The 18,637-nt window shown below is 46.5% G+C and overlaps 1 protein-coding gene across 7 annotated transcripts in view; it reads right to left on the reverse strand.

Moving 5' to 3' along the window:
* Positions 1-10,673, reverse strand: part of AUTS2 (activator of transcription and developmental regulator AUTS2) — a 777,204-nt gene extending 766,531 nt beyond the window's left edge. For 3 of the 7 annotated variants that reach the window (XM_063402376.1, XM_063402377.1, XM_063402374.1), the window contains exon 1: positions 9,124-10,656. In XM_063402376.1, the coding sequence (XP_063258446.1) occupies positions 9,124-9,414 (291 nt within the window). In that variant the 5' untranslated portion in view covers positions 9,415-10,656. Of the gene's footprint in view, positions 1-9,123 lie in introns of all 7 variants that reach the window. The other 4 variants (XM_063402375.1, XM_063402371.1, XM_063402372.1 and 1 more) reach the window with 3 other exon arrangements.
* Positions 10,674-18,637: the final 7,964 nt, after the last annotated feature.

Here is an 18,637-nt window from a genome sequence, read left to right on the forward strand (position 1 = left end):
CAATAGCCAGACAGTAAAAATTAGTAGGACTTCTAATCGTTCAGTAATATCCAAATCCCATAAAATTACGAGAGGCAATTTGGTCCTCACAAAACAGATGGTTTTGGTTTTCAGTATTTATTTTGAATTTTCTTTAAGGGAAGAAAAGAGAGGAGAAGAGACACAAATTCACACCAAAAGATTCCATTCAAAGGTCAAAGCGCCCTTGACATGCATTAAACTCCACAACACCAACAGAGTCACAACATAAATCGTCCCCAACAGCAGCACTTCTTCCCTTGCCTTCTCACCACACAGACCCCTCAGAGGTCAAAGCTGCTTTCACTGCCTCAGCCCTCCATCAGTGCCCTCTCTGATGGATGTCACGCCATGCCAGCCATCCCAAACAATCTGGGGCAAGCTGGAGAGCGTGTGTGACCCAGCTCCTGCAACAGCAGCACCTCCCTGCTCCTTCCCCTTTTGGAAGCGTTCTGGAAGCTGGGCAACAGATCCCAGCTTCTGGAGGACCCCTGGAAGACACCTGTGGTACCCTCTGGAGGCACGTGGTGCTAAGCACCTGGATGTGCAGGAGACAAGAAAAGGTACAGAAGTCATCAGGAGCCAGGTGAAGAACAAAGCCCCACTCCTGGCAACAAGTCAGGTCCTTTGGCCGCCTCTATACCATTCCCACCATCCATGTAAGCAAGGAGACAGGTCCTTCAGCCACCTATCCTTTATTCTCACTTTCTGCAGAAGTAGATGTCTCAAAAAACAAACAAATTACCAGATTCTCAGACTGAAAGGTCTCGGGTCACTTAGGACTTCCAGAGAGAAAATAAACAAAAATCAGTGCCAAGAACAATTATCACCATGTTTGTAACTCATCTGTCTCAGAAATAGGAAATGGTGTGCAAACAACAAAACATGGGCTGTGAGAACTTGCCAGGAGGGAGAAGTTTCACCACACAGGCTTCGTACCCAGCTGTCCTGCACCCAAGAGCCACTCAAGTGTGGTCCTGGAGAAGTGAGTGGCAACAATTTCCACCTCATTGGTTCCACTTCACAGGCAAAGTAACTAAAATGCCTTTACTACACCAGGAGGGTGAGTTAGGAGCAGCTGTAGGACACTCCAGAGCAACCTGCGGGAGGGTCCCCACGGATGGGTCACCTGGGACATGCTAACCCATGCCTGCACCTAAGGAAACAGGCAACAGTGGCTCTGGATTTCACTGACAGGTAAGAGGGTACCTGCACCAGGTATTATCACTGTTACACACTCTCCTCTAAAGCATTGCTCCTCTCACGGTCAGCCTGCGACAGAAAAAGACTTCTCACAAACTTTCAGAAATTTGTCTGGATCTGACCACTACTTAATTTCATGGGAGTGTAAAACATGTTTTAAGGTGTGATACAGCTGTTAGCATTACTCCACAACACACAAGTACCTCTTCAGAAACTAAGCCACTCAAACATTAATCTAACCTAGAACTCCCTGGTGCCTACCTCTATCTGCTTCTGGTGTTCACTCTCATCCTGCAGCATCCACAAACCTGCCCCAGGTGGCTTCACACAAATGATGCTCAGCACAGGGCTTGTCCCAAAGGCTGGAAATATTTGCCTCTTTTCACAAGCTCATCCAATAAAGGACAAGTCCAGGCCTGTGTCTGGATGGGGAGGATAGGTTAACAGTAATTTTATTCTCAAACCATTAGGTCTCCTTTGGTACCAAATAAAAGTATGAAAATAGACAATTTATAAGAGCACTAATTGTAGAGGAGAAGAAGCTTCCACTTTAGGAAGCTGGCAAACACACGAGACAGATTAAAGGGTGATCATTGCTGGAAAGAACACCGAGCTGAACTCCTGCATGCTCTGAGTAACTGTTCCTATGTGGAGTTGGTATATTAATCACATCAGTAATGTGTGCATCAGCCAGCATCACACAATCAGAAGTCCAGCCAGCCAGGAACTTGGGCACATCAGGTATCAGCACAGCTCTATACACCCCCCATGCCTTTGGCTCAGGACATTTTAAAAACAGCAGGACTGAGATGCACACCAAATACCAAGGAAATTCACATGGTGCACGATCAGATTAAACCTCATGAATAGAACCTCACAAACAGAATAGTATGTGCAGAACCAAGGGACAATCCACTTCTTTTGCTGACTTATTCCACCACTACTGCACAGAGGGTGACAGAACCAAAACTCCTGCCTATATTATTTCCCAGACTGAAGACTTAACCTTTTGGTTCAAACCTTCTCTCCCCACCACAGGAGTGTGTGAACTTCAACAGCAGTGTTGCCAAGATACAAGGAGAAAAATCTCAAGACATTAAGGTAACACACTATTTAAAGGCAAATAGTACAGCAGAGCTGAGCTGGGGATCTGACAAATTGCCACTGCACGTTCTGCTGTTACAGCAAAACAAATCCCTACCTGCATTAGCCATTCCTCATTACTTACAAAGTGGATTTTCATATCCATTTTACAACAAAGGAGTTTAGAGGACTGTGATGTTCTGAAGTGGTCTTCACCATAGCTTGGCATCGAGTCAAAATGACAACAAACTGACTATACAAAAAATGCACGCAGCTGGTAATTTGTGACACATACAGAGCCAAACCCCAACAAGAACACAAGATACTGAACTGGTAAATTATAAGGTTGGTGTACAAAAAGACAGAGAAATGTTGGAAGCATTTTTCTCTTGCAGAACCAAGGCAACACTGCAGCTCAAGTGCAGGAAAACTGAGAGTTAAACATTTCCACATTTCAGCCTGCAACTTCCTAACTCCATTACCTTTTTATTAATTGCATTTGAGACTTCACTAAACTTGAGCTTGGGCTATTTTTAAAACCTATCTGACTCAACTTATTGTTGCTCAGAACAAAGATTAAACTTCTAATTTAGCTGCAGATAATTACAAGGCTGCAGGTCAGACCCCCAGTGTAATGTGGTAGGGTGTCCCAGTCAAACTGACAGGTGTTCAAAAAACCCCAAAAAAACAATAGTAGCAGAGCTGGGGGAAAGGGGGGATCATCTTCAGTGGGAGAGGAATCTTTCTGCCTTCCTCCCAGCTGAAGTCATTGGGATTAATGACTCCTTAAGTAGGGACAGATTTGGTTGAGTGTCTCCCCTTGGTACTGACAGCAGGGCTCTCACCAAGGAGTGTTTCTGTACACAGCAATGGATTTTTCCTGAAACTCCCACTTTTAGTAACAACATCCCCCTCCAGTTCTCTGTGTTCCCATAAAGTCCCTGCTATTTCCTATTGATCTCAGTGTTATAAGTCAATCTTTCAATTACTCGGACCCTTGATGTCTTTCTGATGATTTTTTTTTGCCTTTCCCTAATGATCATTTTCCTTCCAAGTTCCTGATCCTTTACCCTTATTTTATAAATCATAGAATCATATAACTGTTTGGGTTGGAAAAGGCCTCTAAGATCAGAGAGTCCAACCATTAATTCAGCACAGCCAACCCCACTGCTAACCATGTGTCCAAGTCCACATCTACACTTCTTTTAACTCTCTCCAGGGATGGTGACTCCACCACTGCCCTGCATTTTACACTCCTTCAATGCCAGCAAAGGCCCTAGATATTTAATTAGAAAGGTCTTACTTACACCCCCAAACAGCAGGAAAAAAAGATGCCAAGATAAGGGAGGATAAGGGTGTCTTTTGTCTTTTGATGTGCAGCATATTTCTCATTAATGTTAATCTTAAAGAGTGGTGCTGGTGGAGATTAATTGAATCACATTCATCTAAAAGAACTTGTCCTTATAGTTTAAACTCTTCCTTCTTCAACTCAAAGCCATTGTGCCTCCTACTACCACCTATGGGAATGGCAAAAATCCCCACCTTCATTACATGGTTACCTTCAGGAGCTTAAAAGAATATTTATGCAACAATTTCAATCCTTGGTCATTATCTGCCAGAAGAGACAGCTTCAGCTCTCCAACAGCTACTGAAATCAGCTGGAGTTAGGAGTGCCTCACCTCCCACAAAGGTACCAGGCTTTTCAAAATAATTTTAAAGTACTTTTAATTTATTCAGGTACTCAAATCATAGCAACATATGTTTCAAACATCACCCTAGACATTCCTTTTGTGGAACATGCACCCTGCTGTTTTCAGTCCACTTTCAGTTTGAGTTGCTGTTTTTTTCAGGTCTGGTCACTGAGGTTTTCATCAAGATAGTCAGCTGCTCTATCAAGGTTATCTCAAAATTTAATCTTAGGTCAGTTTACTGTTTCCTCTAAATACGCAGTGAAAATAATAAACACATCGCTGCATATGATATCCCAGTGTCACACCAAGCTTAATGCCTCTCCTCATCCCCAGATATCTTCATTTAGTTACTCCCTTCTTTTCTCTGCTGGTCTAAATCTGCAGACTTGCATGTGCAAACAGAGACTGGGACAAACACCTAAGCATCTAAGCAGTCAATAAACACAAGAAGGGCCACCAAGATTTGCTGACAGCACTAAACAAACACCTGATGTTATGATGCTGCTGTGGTAAGGTAGGAAGATCAAATTCCTTTTGAAATATGAAGGGATAGAGACAAGGCAGAACAAACTTGCTTGAAATCTCAGAGAATTTAAGCAAACAGGATAATCAGGCCAGCTAGAAGACTGGTGAGAAGAGAATGATTTGAGGAGGAAAAGCACACAGCAAGCCAGCCATTCTGGTGTCCAGCTCAAAGCTTCTGCTGTCACACAGCCAAGCTATTTCTATTTTCAGTGGGCCATGCCTAGAGATGAGTATCACACAGCAGTTATTAAAGCAAATTCCTGCATTCAGATGCATACACAGAGCCACACTGTCAGTGCACACAGACACACAACTGAGAGCACAGGATCTTCAAAACCTTCCTGGAACTTGCACATTTTGTTTCTGTAGTGTCTCTATTTTAAAGCCCAGATCAGCTGTTAAGCTTTACTCCATCTAGTCTCATACTATCTGTGCAACTTGTGAAAGTGCTGCAGCTAACATCTGCCTAAACCACACAAACACCGTGGAACAATTGCTTAAAAATTATTTACACTAGGTGGATGGAATCATCTGACACAGAATTTGAAGCTCATTAAACAGCTACTTGACAAATATTTGTCAGCATTTCTCATTTGTAATTAATTATATTGGGCTTTACCTGACGATAATTTAGCATGGTCTCAAAACAGACTAATGCCTGTGTGCTGAACAGAAATTAGCTCAGCAAATGCACAGTGAGAAATTGTGACAGTTTTATGAAACAAGAATCCCCATTTAAATGCGAGTCCCCTGCTTCCCACCCCACTCCTATCTGTGCTTTATAAATATCTGTGTCCCATTTCAGGCTTGTCAGATGAGCTGCCTGAGCTGAAGCTAAACAAACATCCGCAGAAAAAACTCATTACCTTACTCAGTGTTCAGAAAACCTGAAACCAACTGCTTACTCCATAGGGATGGTCAAAGCTGACTCAGGAAACATAAAGTACCTCCCAGGCTTTAAGCCATCTTAACATTCAGGTCAGATTTCCTTTCTCATCACAGCAAACCATCCTCACCACGGCACGTCAACAGCCATGTCACGTCAGTCTCCTGCCCGGACACCTCTGCACCAGGGGGTAGGAGGGAGACAAACATCTTCCTGAAATCTCACCTCGCCAGAGAGCTCTGCAGAAGCCTCCTTGCCAGCACTGCCAGAGAACATCATGGAGAAAGCCACTCCAACAGATTGATTTATCACATTCTGAGAAGTGACCTTTCCCTGTCAAGCTGGTGTCTAAAATGCCCGCCTAGGTCTGGAGAACCTCATGCTATTATTGCTGGTAACAAACACACCGGCAGGGCAGCACAGGCTCCTCTGAGCTGGGAAAAGCGGTGTGCTTGACAAGCCACCAGTCACACCAACACAGGTACAGAGTGTCTCTGCCTTCTAGGCTGGGACATCTGGGGAGGCCAGGGCAGCAACGTGTGAGTGACTGCTCTGGAGGGAACCACAGAGCTTCTGCTGTCATTCCCAGCAAGGCTACCCACGGGAGAATCTGGTCAATCATATCAAATTGTAGGACCACATCTCAGCTGCTTTACTACTGATTAAGGGCTGGTTTCTGAAGGCCAAGGCTCCAAAATGCTCCCTAGTGTAGGGGACAGGCCCATATTGCACACAGCTACATTGAAGTCTTGCAAGGCCAGGCAAGGATCAGTCCGGCCACATCTGCAATGACACTGGAATTGCTCAACTGTCACTCTAAGAAAGAAAAAATCCACAGTGAGAGCCCTCAGTCTTCATTTAACTCCCTCTTCTTGTGTATTCCCCACATAAACATTAGAAACTTCAAGATACAGGGTGCCATCAACACAGAGACAGATAACCAGAAGCACACGGCCTCTATTTCAACACCAAACAATTTACACTTGAGAAGTGTAAGAAGGCTACTGACACCTGGACAGAAAAGCAGTTCCCAGAGTGGGAGCTGGTTAAAGTTTTGCTTCAAGGGATGGGAACTTTTATCAACATAACCATAACGAATTGGATGACTCCTCCTGAAGTTGTAGTGGCATGGGAACTGTGTTCTTGTGCAGCAACTGTGTCCTTTTGCCATCTACAAGCTTCACACAATGTTATTTTGCACAGGTTGGGCTTTTTCAGTCACCCCAACAAAAAGAAAAAGCATTTTCTAAAAGACGGGTGAAATCAAGATGCATGGACATTCTTGTTCCTTTTTTTTTTTTTTTTTTTTTTGCAGCTTGATATATAAGAAAGTCCTGGGGTGACACCTCACACCCAGCCAACCCACACCCCTACAGCTGCAAGGATGTCCCCAGAAGCAAAGAGCTCAGCCTTGCCCCTCCATGGGGGCTGTGCCCTCCTGCATGAGCCACCATCCACCTGCATCCCCTCCTGAGCCGTGGGCTTAGATCCTCCAGTGGGTGAAACATTCTGCACTTTCCCTCTCTTCGTTTTCCACACCAAGCCGACAAAACACCCTCTGCACCCTTTCAGCTGTGCTAAGCCCAGGAAAAGGCTGAAGTTCAAGCACAAGGCAGGGGTTCAGAAAGTCCTGTCTACATTCTGGGCATGAGTGTCTTCTGGAACCCGGGGAACATCTCCATGGCCTCCAACATGCTGGGGGCAGACCCATAGCATGAGGTGCACGAATACCAGGACACCTCTCCACAGCACCCAAAGCTTCTCAACTCAACTCAAACACATTAACACCTAAACATCTCACCGAGGCTGAGGTATCTTACTCCACCAGCCACTCACAACCTCCTCACCAACACCAGAATTACAATAAAACCTCCAGGCTGCTACATGCAGCACACAGAGCAATTCCTGCCACACTGGGCTTGTGCCTCAGACACCTTCATCTCCCTCTGATCTTCAGAAACAAGTTTCTCAGCGTACATACGGAGCTGCAGGAAAAAGCACCTAACAATGATTTTGTGACATTATTTCTTAACGCAGCATGAAATCGTTAGGTCAAAATGTGCCACCTATCACATGAACATTAAAAGTATGTCAAGTCTCAGTGTGCAAGCTATTGTTTTATCTGAACGTGATACTAGCTGGCAGAACTGGGTAATGTATCTGTGCTCCTTTTTAGCGATGCAGGATTACAAGAGGATGCAAGTAGTAGCCATGCTTGGCTTGGCAAAGGAAGAGAGCACAGCAATTATTTTCAAGTTGAAAATAAACAAATAAGAAGTGAAACAGAATAAAGACATTTTCTAAAATGCCCTACCAAGTTCTAAACTTGCTCTTCACTCCTCTCCTTGACTACAGCCAAATTCTCAAGTCCTTATTCGCATAAAAATGCTTAATGACACAAACTAGGGCTTTGTTTGAGGAAAAAACAAATTTTGTCCCAAACAGAAGCATACAAATTTCTCTCCTGCCAATAAACACATATTTACACTTTTGGTCTCCTGGTTTGAGCAGGGTATTTGTGGATGGGCTCACCAGGTGAGAAATGGTGGATAAATTCAATCTGGACATTGCCTCAGCATTTGTTCCTTTTTGCTTACATGAGTCTAACACCAACCATGTGGAGGTTTGTTGGAGTGAACAAATCCTCCCTTAATTACACCAGAGGAAGTTCTTTCGGAGGCATAGTGTGGATGGACACAGGTGTAACCATGGAAAAAATCTGGCTACAAATCAAGAAATAAAACAACAACAACAAAAAAATGGAAAATGCCACTAAGTATTTCTGGCTAAATATTCAAACATCTTAAAAGCCACGCAGATTTTTTTTTTCTGTTAAACAATCAGCTTCACCTCCACATTTATTTTGACAGTTCATCATCGTTCCAGTTGTGACTCCAGTGCACATAAACCCAAATAAATCTGCTTTTCACCACACCAAACTTCTCCTGCTCAGAACTTAAAAACAACAAAGCCCTTCAAACACACAGGCTGGAGGTCCCCTTCCATGGCAGCATCACCACCGCGATCGTGGCTGGGCGGACAGCGGTTCCACGGTCGCGAGTGGCTGGGTGGAGAGCACACCGAGAGGCGAGGCCGGGCCGGGCGGAGGGGAGCGACGCCCGAGCAGCCCCGCGGGGCTTCGCCTCTCTCCGCCCGGCCCGGCCTCGGCTCTCCCAGCCCGCTGGTTCGCACAGGGGATGGCTGGAGCCGCCCACCGCGGGGCCCACTCGTGACATGCCAGCAGGGAGCGCGACAGGCCGGGCGCCCCCCGCCCGCAGCAGCCCCGCGAGCCGGGAGGAACACGCGCGGCCGCCCCTCCCGCGGCCCCGCGGACACGAGTGGGCGGCCCCGCCGGGCCACGGCGGCGCGAGAAAAGTTTGATCCGTGGGAGGGGAGGGGAAGCGCCGCCGGGGGACCGCACAACTCCCCGCTCCCCGCGCGGGGGGCTGCGGGCCGGGGGGATGGCCCCGGCCCCGCCGCCCGCCGGGAGCGGCGCGCCGGGCTGCAGGTGTCGGCGGCAGGAGGGAGAAGGGAGGGCAGCGGGGCACCCCGGGGACGGGGAGGGGGCGGCGGGACCGCCCCCGCGGGCACCCCCGGCGGGCCGGCCGGGGGACCGGGGTCAGGGGCGGGGGGGAGGGTGTCCGGGGGGGCGCCGCGGGGGCTCCCCCGCCGCTGCCCCCACACAATGAGGCGCACACAAAGCGCCGCCGCTCCTACCTCCAGCGCCTCGAAAGTGACGAAGCTGGACATCGCGAAACCGTCGATAATGTCCTCTTCGGCCGAGGAGGACTCCCGCCGCTTCCTCCGGGGGGGCCGCGGCCGGGACGGCGGCGGGGGCCCATTGTCTTCCTTCTCCGAGCCCGAGGAGGAGAGCGCGGCGGCCCCGGGGCCGGCGGCCCCGCCGGCGGCACAGCCGCGCCGCCCGCCTTTGGCTCGCCGCTCCCGGTCGCGCTGGGACCGCGATCGCCGCTTCTTCCGAAGCCCGTTGCATCGCGCCGGGCCATCCATGTCTCTCGCCGGCTCTCCCTCTCGCTCTCGTCCCCCCCCGCCCCACCGCAGCCACAAATCCGGCTCCCCCGGCGGAATAACGGGGGAGGGAGGGAGGGAGAGAGGGAAGGAGAAAGGGAGGGAGGAGAGGACAGCAAGGGGGTGGGGGGGATGAAAGAATCCGAGTGCGGTTCCACCACCACCAGCAGCAAGCACCAAATGTACGAGATTCCTATAAGCGAGCCAAGGAAAGTAATGGCTGATCTCAGGTCGCCTTTGTAAAAAAAAAAAAAAAAAAAAAAAAAAAAAAAAAAAAAAAAAAAAAAGGCACGGAGAGAAAGGGAAAAAAAAAAAAAGCCTCACCAAGCAGGCAATAAATCAGAATAGCGGAATGCTTTGATCAAGGGGCTGGGAGGGCGAGGATCTTCGAAAGAGAGGAAAAAAGGCTGAGAAGGGGGGAAAAAAATAAAGAAAGGAGACCCGCTGGAAGGAGGGAGCTGAGAGTATTTCCTTGCACAAAATTTATTTTCTTTCTTCCTTTCCTCCCCAACTAAAAGAAGTTCCGGGGGGAAAAAAAATATATATGTAGATGTACGGAACTCCCTTTCTGTCTGCGTGTGTGTGCAGGGAAGGGTGCAGCCTTCCCCTCCCCACCAACACGCACTCGTCTCCCCCTCCTCCTTTATCTCCCTGGATCAAACACAATAATAATAATAACGATGCATCCAGATGCAATTTTCTCAGGCACCGACCAGGGATGGACTCGGGAGCGGAGATCAGATCCCAACCCGGCCCCTCCAAAAACAAAACCAAACAATAAAAAGAAGAAAAAAAAAGGAAAAAGAGAAAAAGGGGAGGAAAAAGAGCCCCAAAACACGCCCACCCACCCCAGCTATTAATACGGATCAATCATGGCAAATTCATCGTATTAATTGTGGCGAGGAGGGGGGTGCTGGTGGTGGTGACAATAGATCCGAGCGGAGGGGAGGCGGCCCCCGGGAGCGGCGGCGGCCACAACAACACGGCTGGTGCCCGGGGCGCGGCGGAGCGGGCGCGGCGCGGCGCGGTCGGTGCCGCCCGGGCGGTGCCGGTGCCGGTGCCGGGGGGCGCCCGCCGAGCCCCGCGCGGGGCGGTCGCGGTGTCGCCCCCAGCGGCCGCGCGGCCCCGCGCCGCTCACGTGACCGCCGCCCCGCCCGCTCCCCGCCCGGCGGCGCGCGAAATGCGGCGCCCCCGCCGCGCGAAATAAGTCTCGGGCATGCGCGGGGGGCCTGCGCGGTGGGGCGGCCGGCACGCGCTGTGGCACCCCCTCACACAGCCCCCTTCACCGCCCCCTTCACCGCCCCCCTCACACCGCCCTCTCCTCCGCTGCCATCAGCGCCCCCGGCTTCGCTCCCCTCACTGCCCCCCTCACTTCGCTCTCCTCACACCCACCCTCACTTCGCTCCCCTCACACCAACCTCCTCACACCGCTCCCCTCACAGCCCCCTCACTTCGCTCTCCTCACACACACCGGTCCTCTCACAGCCCCCTTTACACTGTCCCTCACAGCCCTCTCACACCGCTCACGTCACACCATTCCGGCACCGCTCCGTCCCTCCAGCCGGGCAGGGATGCCCCCACGGGAACCGGCTGCGCGTGGAGGGCGCGGAGTGTCCCTCTCTGGAGTCATTCCAAATCCACCTGGACGTGTCCCTGTGTCACCTGCTCCGGGTGGCCCTGCCGTTGCAGGGGGTTGGACTGGATGATCTTTGGACGTCCCTTCCAACCCCAGCTATTCTGTGGTTCCACGATTCTGCGTCCAGCCCTTGTCCCCCTGCCCGGTCTCGTTCCCTCACGGCCCGGGGCTGCCTCACGTGCTCGTCCCTCGGGCGCTGCCGGGCGCTGCCCCTGCCCAGCCTTGTGGTGGGTTGTGCTCCTGCTGTCCCTGAGGGGAGCCTGCACCCCTCTGCCCCGGGATGGCGGCTGTGGCCCTCCGACATGACTGGCACAGATGTTGAGGCTGCGGGCAGAACAACTTGTGGCTGCCCACCTGCAGCTCACCTGTCCTTGGCTCTGCCCACGTTGTGTCTGTACCAGCCTGTAGCAGCCTCGGCTTTGTTGTCTCCCCTCTTCATGTTCCTGGCTCCGTGGTATTTAGGGCATATTTCCCGTGTCACCTCAGCACCAACAGGGCTGTGCAAAGAACAAATTTGCTTTTTAAGCTGGTTCTTATGGTCACCCTTCTCACCTGGTGATTCTGGCTCCTGCCCAGGGGACCCTGCTGAGGGAATAGGCATGGAAGGAGAAGGGCGTGTGGAGCTGTTTGGTCTGGCTTTGGGAGAAAGCATTAGGAGCAGAGCCCTGGGGGAATCGGGACATTTGTTAGGAAGAGAGAAGGACAGAGGAAGAGCAAGGAACAAGATGGGGAAGAAACCCCAACCTGTGAAGTCTCAATGTTCAGAACAGAGAAGAGGGGCTCTGGAAGCACAGCACTGGTTTTCCTCCATCTACCGGGTGATTGTGCTATTTGTGTAGTTTGAAATATATTGGGGGAGATTGGAAGGGCAGGTAGAAAAAGAGAAATCATTTAATACTCCTCCACAAAGAACCTTCTGTTCAAGAACCAGGTCTGTCTCCTGTAGCTGCTAATCATTCCTCCACTGAGATCCCCAGCAAGGGGAGCACACACAGCCTGAGTGTATTTTTCCAATATTCTCCCTCTGGGCTGCTCTGACTCTCGGGGGATGAGGCTCTGCTTGACTGTATAATACGTTGTTTACTCTGTACCCTTAGGCCACCGAGTAATATTTTAAATATGTTTTCTATGAGTATTGAGTGATTACGTGAAATACTGGGAATCGGATACACCCTCTGTATCCAGAAGGCAAGTGACACCTTTGCCACCTCTCTGCATACCACATCTCTTGGACAGCATGCAGTGACTTTTAAGCTGATGTGAGCCAGAAGAGGAGGAAGCACAAAGCTGTCGGTAACCCGAGAGTGTGAGAGCATGTACCTTACAGAAGGCCACGCTGCTCATTGCAGAGGCACATGGCTAGTTTTTAAACATTCTCAAATATCAACCTAGAGAACATCTCCTAATCTGACCTTAGATCTCCCTGTTCAGATTTTTTTTTTTCTGTTTAATAAATGCATTTCTCTGTCTTTGGGTTCTTTTGTGTCATAGCTGTGTGCCAGTTCTATGCAATCTGAGTATACAGAAGATGCACTAGTATTGCTGAAGCGTTGCAATTTGTGTGTACAGCAAGCTCAAATATTATAAGATCTCTGTCTTCTGAGAAATATTAAGCTGTGCTGTGTCAAACAACTGTTACCTGTTGGGGTTTTTTGAAAATAACTGTGTAATTTTCAGGGCAAAGTAATTGATTATAGTTTCCTGCATATCCATCACCATTAAAGTGACTTAAGAGACCTGTAGTCGGATACATTTCTGCAGACATTCATTGCGTGGCTGAAAGTCTGCTCAGTCTGTTTTCTTCTTGAATGCATGTATGTGGATAACAGACATGATACGTGATTCATTTTGCATTCTTCGTAGAAACAAATCCCCAGACTTGCATGTCTATGGAAAAAAATAAGATTAAAACCCATCCATCTAACTCATCCTCCACTGCAAAACATTTTTGTTCTGTGTAATATTTGTGTCAAGCCTTAGAAATCACAGGTCACCTTCTTGGGTACGATACAGGTGAATTATCCCTTTTCTGGGTCTGATCCAGCAGGAGCATTTCCACAAACCTTAATTGATTTGGGAGTATCAGACAGATCCTCAGGAAGTTCTTTCTCCACTGCGCTCTTGCCTCCAGCTGAGTATTTCAAGTCATCTTAGCAGAAAGAATACCACAGACCTCCACGCACATTTGTTCTTAGGCTGCCTGTTAGCTTTCCTCTAGAAATACATCTTGCCTGGCATCTGGTGTGAGAAAACAGCACGCTTTTTTCCCTCTTTTTTTTTTTTCTTAGGCTCTGATACCTTGCTGAGTCACTGTTTTTGAGGTTAATGACTAGTGTACTCAACTGGATACTCAGTAATTAACACCCACGGAAAGGGTACTTCTCCAGCATGTAATAACAGACCTATAATCTTCTGATTTGAGACAGATAGCGAAAGCTTTCTGTTCCTAAAAAACAAAGACAGAAAGGCTAACACAGACCAAAACCAACAATTGCAATTTCCATGTCACCATTAGGCATTCGAACAAAATAAAATTTGCAACTGTAAAAACACTAGAAGCCGTTTTCTTAGGACTAGCCCCTGGCATACCTAATGGAAAGGATATTTTGAACTAACTTGAATATCAGGAGATAATTCATTGCTTGAGGAAATGGCAAGAACCTTGCTTCTAGCAAGAGCATTTGCACTGTGCTTTGGCATTAAGCTCCAAAGATGGAATTTTTAAGTTCAGTCCACATAGGAATCTCAGCAGAAGCAAATGTGCCCTTCTGAGGTTATCATCTTTTTAGGAGATGGGTAGTTTAAAATAGCAGAGTGTCTGTCTTATTTTTGTTTTAGAAGGAGTTTGATCTGGGAGCACAAAAAACCCAAGAGAAATACGGAAAAGAGCCTTTTTGTTATTGTTTCCACCCTGCTCATACACTGCCTTTATAAGAATAGCAAATAATGAGAACCAAAATTATAATACAAAATAAAAGCCAGGGTGATTGTGTGGATGGCAGAGGAATTTAAAACAGTTCCATAAAACTAAACCAATTCTATCCAAATTGTATTGCTTATCAGAGAGGATTGTCTGGCTTAGTAGCTAAGGGCTGCACCTGTTATTTTAAAAGGTGTTTTCCTAGAAGGTGGTTGGAAACAGAAACAGTTACCCAAGAAGGAGCATCCAAAGTGAACCAACAAGGAAGAATAGAAACCCATGGCCTTTAAAAAACCCAAATAGTTCAAGACTAAAGATAAAGGCAGTACTAAAAGCAGGTAGTTGAAACCCAGGGGCAGGCAGGTTTCCAGAACAACCTTGAGAGAAAATACTCAGAGAAGAGACAATTGTTCCTTTCACAAAGGAAGGAATTAACCCAGTCAGTGGAACTCACTGCCACAAGGCAGCTCTGAGGTCCAGAATAATGAGAACTCTCCGAGTAACCAGAATATTGGTTACAGAGTGGTTGAGGGGGATGTACATTTTAACGCCTCAGAACCTAAAATAGTTTCTAAAACAAAGCAGGAGACAGGAGACTGAACTGATGGACCATTAGCTTGATCCAATCTGCCAGGTCAGGGCTAGCATGCACCTGAACCTGTGTTCGTTTCTCTGTTGTTTTAGTTCCTGTGTTTGGAGCAATGCTGTATCCTTCCTCACTGAGACCAGGAGATCAGGGGGTACATGAAAAAGTTGGTAAATTAACTGGTCCTGAAAAAGTTGAAATTTGGGGGTTTGTGACTGGTAAAAATAATTGTGTAATGGGCAGCTATTTCTTAAAAATATCTTAGAGTTCAGGAAGTCTGGGAACCGGAGAGGGGAAAGAAAAAGCTGGATGGCATCAGCAGAAGCACAGGTTTCCCCAGAAAAGATGAAAAACTAATTCATCTATATTTCTTGTTTTTCTAGTTGGTTATAATACAACTCTGAAGTATCTATGACTAATTTTTTTCAGGAAAAAAAAAAAAAAAAGAAAAATAAGACCATGGAAGGGATAAGAACTTCAGAGTCTTGATTTATTCACTCACATGGATCTATAGTAATTTACAGCAGGGGAAAGCATGGTCTCTGGAGAACAGGACAGTGATGAGCAATAAAGCTGTGCATGTTTATCCTGTATGGCCAGACAAACTCAAGAATTTTTGGATCCTGCTGGTTCCTTGGGATTTCTTAATGAACACCCTAAGCTGACTAAACCCATGTTTCTAATTGCCTGAGACTCCTTATCCCACAGCATGAACACTGGTGAATGGCAGCATTCATAAATACGGGGTAAATAAATACCCAGGTGTCACTGGGTTTCATGAAACTTTGTTTGAAAACGTGGTTCCAGGTTATGTGGATAGAAAAAAACACTGTATTGTTTGTGAAACTGTAAAGGATGGTGATAAATGGCAAGATCAGTGTTCGTGTCATTGTGAGTGGAGTATCCTGAAAGGTTTGATGCTGCAGCCCTGTTTTACTGAATATCTAATATCCAAAATACCAACTATATAGTACATTAATGAAATTTGGAGACCACACTGGATTTGGAAGAACCATGAATATTCACAGTGATGGAGGAACAAGTAGAAAATTTTCACCAAGAACAAAATTAAACAAACAAACAAACAAACAAATAAATATTTAAAAAACATAGAATAGAACCACAGAATCATTAAGGTTGTAAAAGATCTCCAAGATCACTTGGTCCAACCTTAGATCAATCAATGCCTTGTCAACCAGACCAGCACTGAGCACCACGTTCAGTTGTTCCTTCAACACCTCCAGGGATGATGAAGCCACCATGGGCAGCCCTTCCCAATGCCTGACCACCCTTTCTGAGAAGAACTTATTCCTGAGAAAGGTAGTTAATTATATTTACTGGGGAAACAAAGCACCAACTGCAAGTTACAGTTTTTCAGTTAGCAGCCTATGAAGTGGACTGATCTTCTAGGGTGAAATTCTGACCTCAGTTACATGCAAATGAGAAAACTATTATTTTCTTCAGGAAATTCAGATGGGCTTACAGTTTGATCATGGGGATTTTTTTTCTAATGTGACTTAGATACCTGCCCTTTGGTCCCTTCAAAAACTGTTCACCAAAGCATATTGCTATGTAGGTAGCATATGTCTCGCCCTGAAAATTGGTCAGCTTTTATTACCAGAAAACACCAACTGTTTATAATTTAGTGATGCTGAGTTCAGATTGCACTACCACGTGCTGTACCACCAGTCCTGCTGATATGTCACAGGAAACAATCAATTTACATCTTTCCTTCTCTCCCACCTTCACCAAAAAGATGTAAAAGAAACACAAACATGGGTTTTTCCACCATTTAAAAACAATGTTTAAGAGAAACTATATTTTAACCCAACACAGGTTATGATGTAGAGAGAACTACACGAAATTTAATAGCCTGGGTTATCCAGAAGGTCAGACTACCTGATCCTGGTCTTTTCTGGCCTTTTAAGTCTACGAATAAATTAGAAACCTGATCTCTGAAAGTTTTAATTTCAGAGCAGTGTTTGTGAAAAGGGGTGGAGTAGAATCCCTAATGAATTACATCCTCCTCCGACATTCATTTTTCTCCCTGACAAATGGTTTCTTTTGAAAAACAGTGTTTAGTTCCCCATCTTCTAAATTACAAAAAATTTATATCTCTTTATGTCTTACACTGTACTGTGTGCCAGCACAGCAATTATTAAAGCATTTTTATTGATATTACACAGCTCTCCATGAAATGTGAATTAAATTTATCATGAAAATTGATTTTTAATGACAACTCAAGTTTACATTTCTGAAGTTTATCCCTTTCCACTATTTTTTGTTGGCACTAGAGTAGTGCAGCTACAATATCTTTATTTGTCAAAAAATGATTAGGAAATATCCTGTAGTTTACTCACACTTGTCAGTGTGATTCTGCTGATGAAAACAATAAAGTTTTCTGTTGGAGTTCATCTGCAGAGATCAGAATTGAGCCAAGTGGTCCAATTCTGCACACCCAAGTACCTGAAGTCCCTCATCTACACTTAGGCATTTATAAGACTGTCTTGATTTTTAAAGCTGTTGAATGGGTTCAGCTTTCATTCTAATTTTATGAGAATTACAGGACACACATCCCTGGAATCAATCTGCCACCCTCTGCCTCTTTTTCCCTGTATATTATCTCTCCTTATTACTAACGACATGCTGAAGGTAACTTCTGGATTAGCAGCCTGAACATGTCCCTGGATGCTAACCCAGTTACACTGCAGGGAATTCTGCTTTTTAATCTACCTGGCTCTTCAGCTGCTCCAGATGGAAAGGGACAGAGAGTTTTCTGGTCTTGCTGTTTAACCTGTCGTATTGGTGTGTTTTGATGAAAACAGTGGTCTGACAGAGAACATGCAGGAGCAGAGTCTGGGATCACAGCATGACTAGGTGTCCTCTGGCCTTAAGTAATCTCAGGCAGAAAAGTACAACGTGAAATCAAATGCAATTATTGACTACTCCAAACAACATTACACCAACTGAGCCTCAAGCGTGCTTAGTGCTCAGGTAACTTCCAGAAAGAAATTAGGGCTGTATTAGTGTAAGTTACTGTGGACAAAACCCTCACCTTGGCAAAAATGTCACTTATGCATCTCCAGGATTGTATTTCTGTAAGACACATTGCACAGGAGTTGGGGGGAGGCTTGGGTAGTTTTTCATTGGCTGATGGGGGAAAGATTATTGGTTGCTCTTAAAAATGATCCTAAGCAAACTTTTACAAGGTCTTCTGTGACTAATAAAACCTGGGTCTTTGAAAATGTACTACAGCTCAAGTGGTTGTTTAGAGATGATTCTCTTCAATCCAGATGCTTCCATCTGAAGTTTAGTGCAGAGAAAAGAAGAGAGGAGAAGGAAATTTGATGGAAAGTCCCTGAAAGCAGAGGGAGAAGAAATCTGCAATTTGTCTCATTTTAACACTTCATGTGCTGAACTTGAGCATTGAGGAAGTCCCCTGGCCAGTGTGCTTACCTGTGCTGAGATCTGGGAGCAGGATAGCCCTGTCCTGGCTGGGTGGGGTACTGACACTTTGGAGTCTCTTCTGGAAGCTGATATGGGACACAGTGAGGTTATCTTGTTCTTGGTATGATCTCTGTAACAGTGAATAGATGATCATAGGCCTGTGAAAGTGCCCAGGACGAGCCTGTCTTTACAGAAGTGCCCTGAGATTCAGGCAAAGGACTTTGATCATCCTCAGCTGGTTTGGCATATTCTGTAGATACAAAGGGCAGTAAAATCCTTTTCTCTGTGGATTATATTGTGTATTTCCAGCCATTTTTTCACCTCTTCCCATACTCAGACCAAAGGGCCTGTTCATGAGCAAATGAGTGAGACAAGGTGGGGAGGCATTTTCTCACAGAAAATGTGGTGTGTCTCACTGCAAGATGTGGTAGGGCTACTCCACCTACAATGATGCAGCATCTCCCTCCAGGGAGGAATGAACATATTTTCCTGATCTCCCATCTCGTACGTTTTTAATCTCATTTTTCCCAATCTTTACGCCCTTCTACCTGTGCTGCCTTGCATCTTGTTCATGGCCACTCAACTTTGCACTTCGTTCTAGAGAAATGGAGATTCC

This window comes from Prinia subflava, chromosome 8 (assembly GCF_021018805.1).
Source record: "Prinia subflava isolate CZ2003 ecotype Zambia chromosome 8, Cam_Psub_1.2, whole genome shotgun sequence".
NCBI classification, from domain to species: Eukaryota; Metazoa; Chordata; class Aves; order Passeriformes; family Cisticolidae; genus Prinia; species Prinia subflava.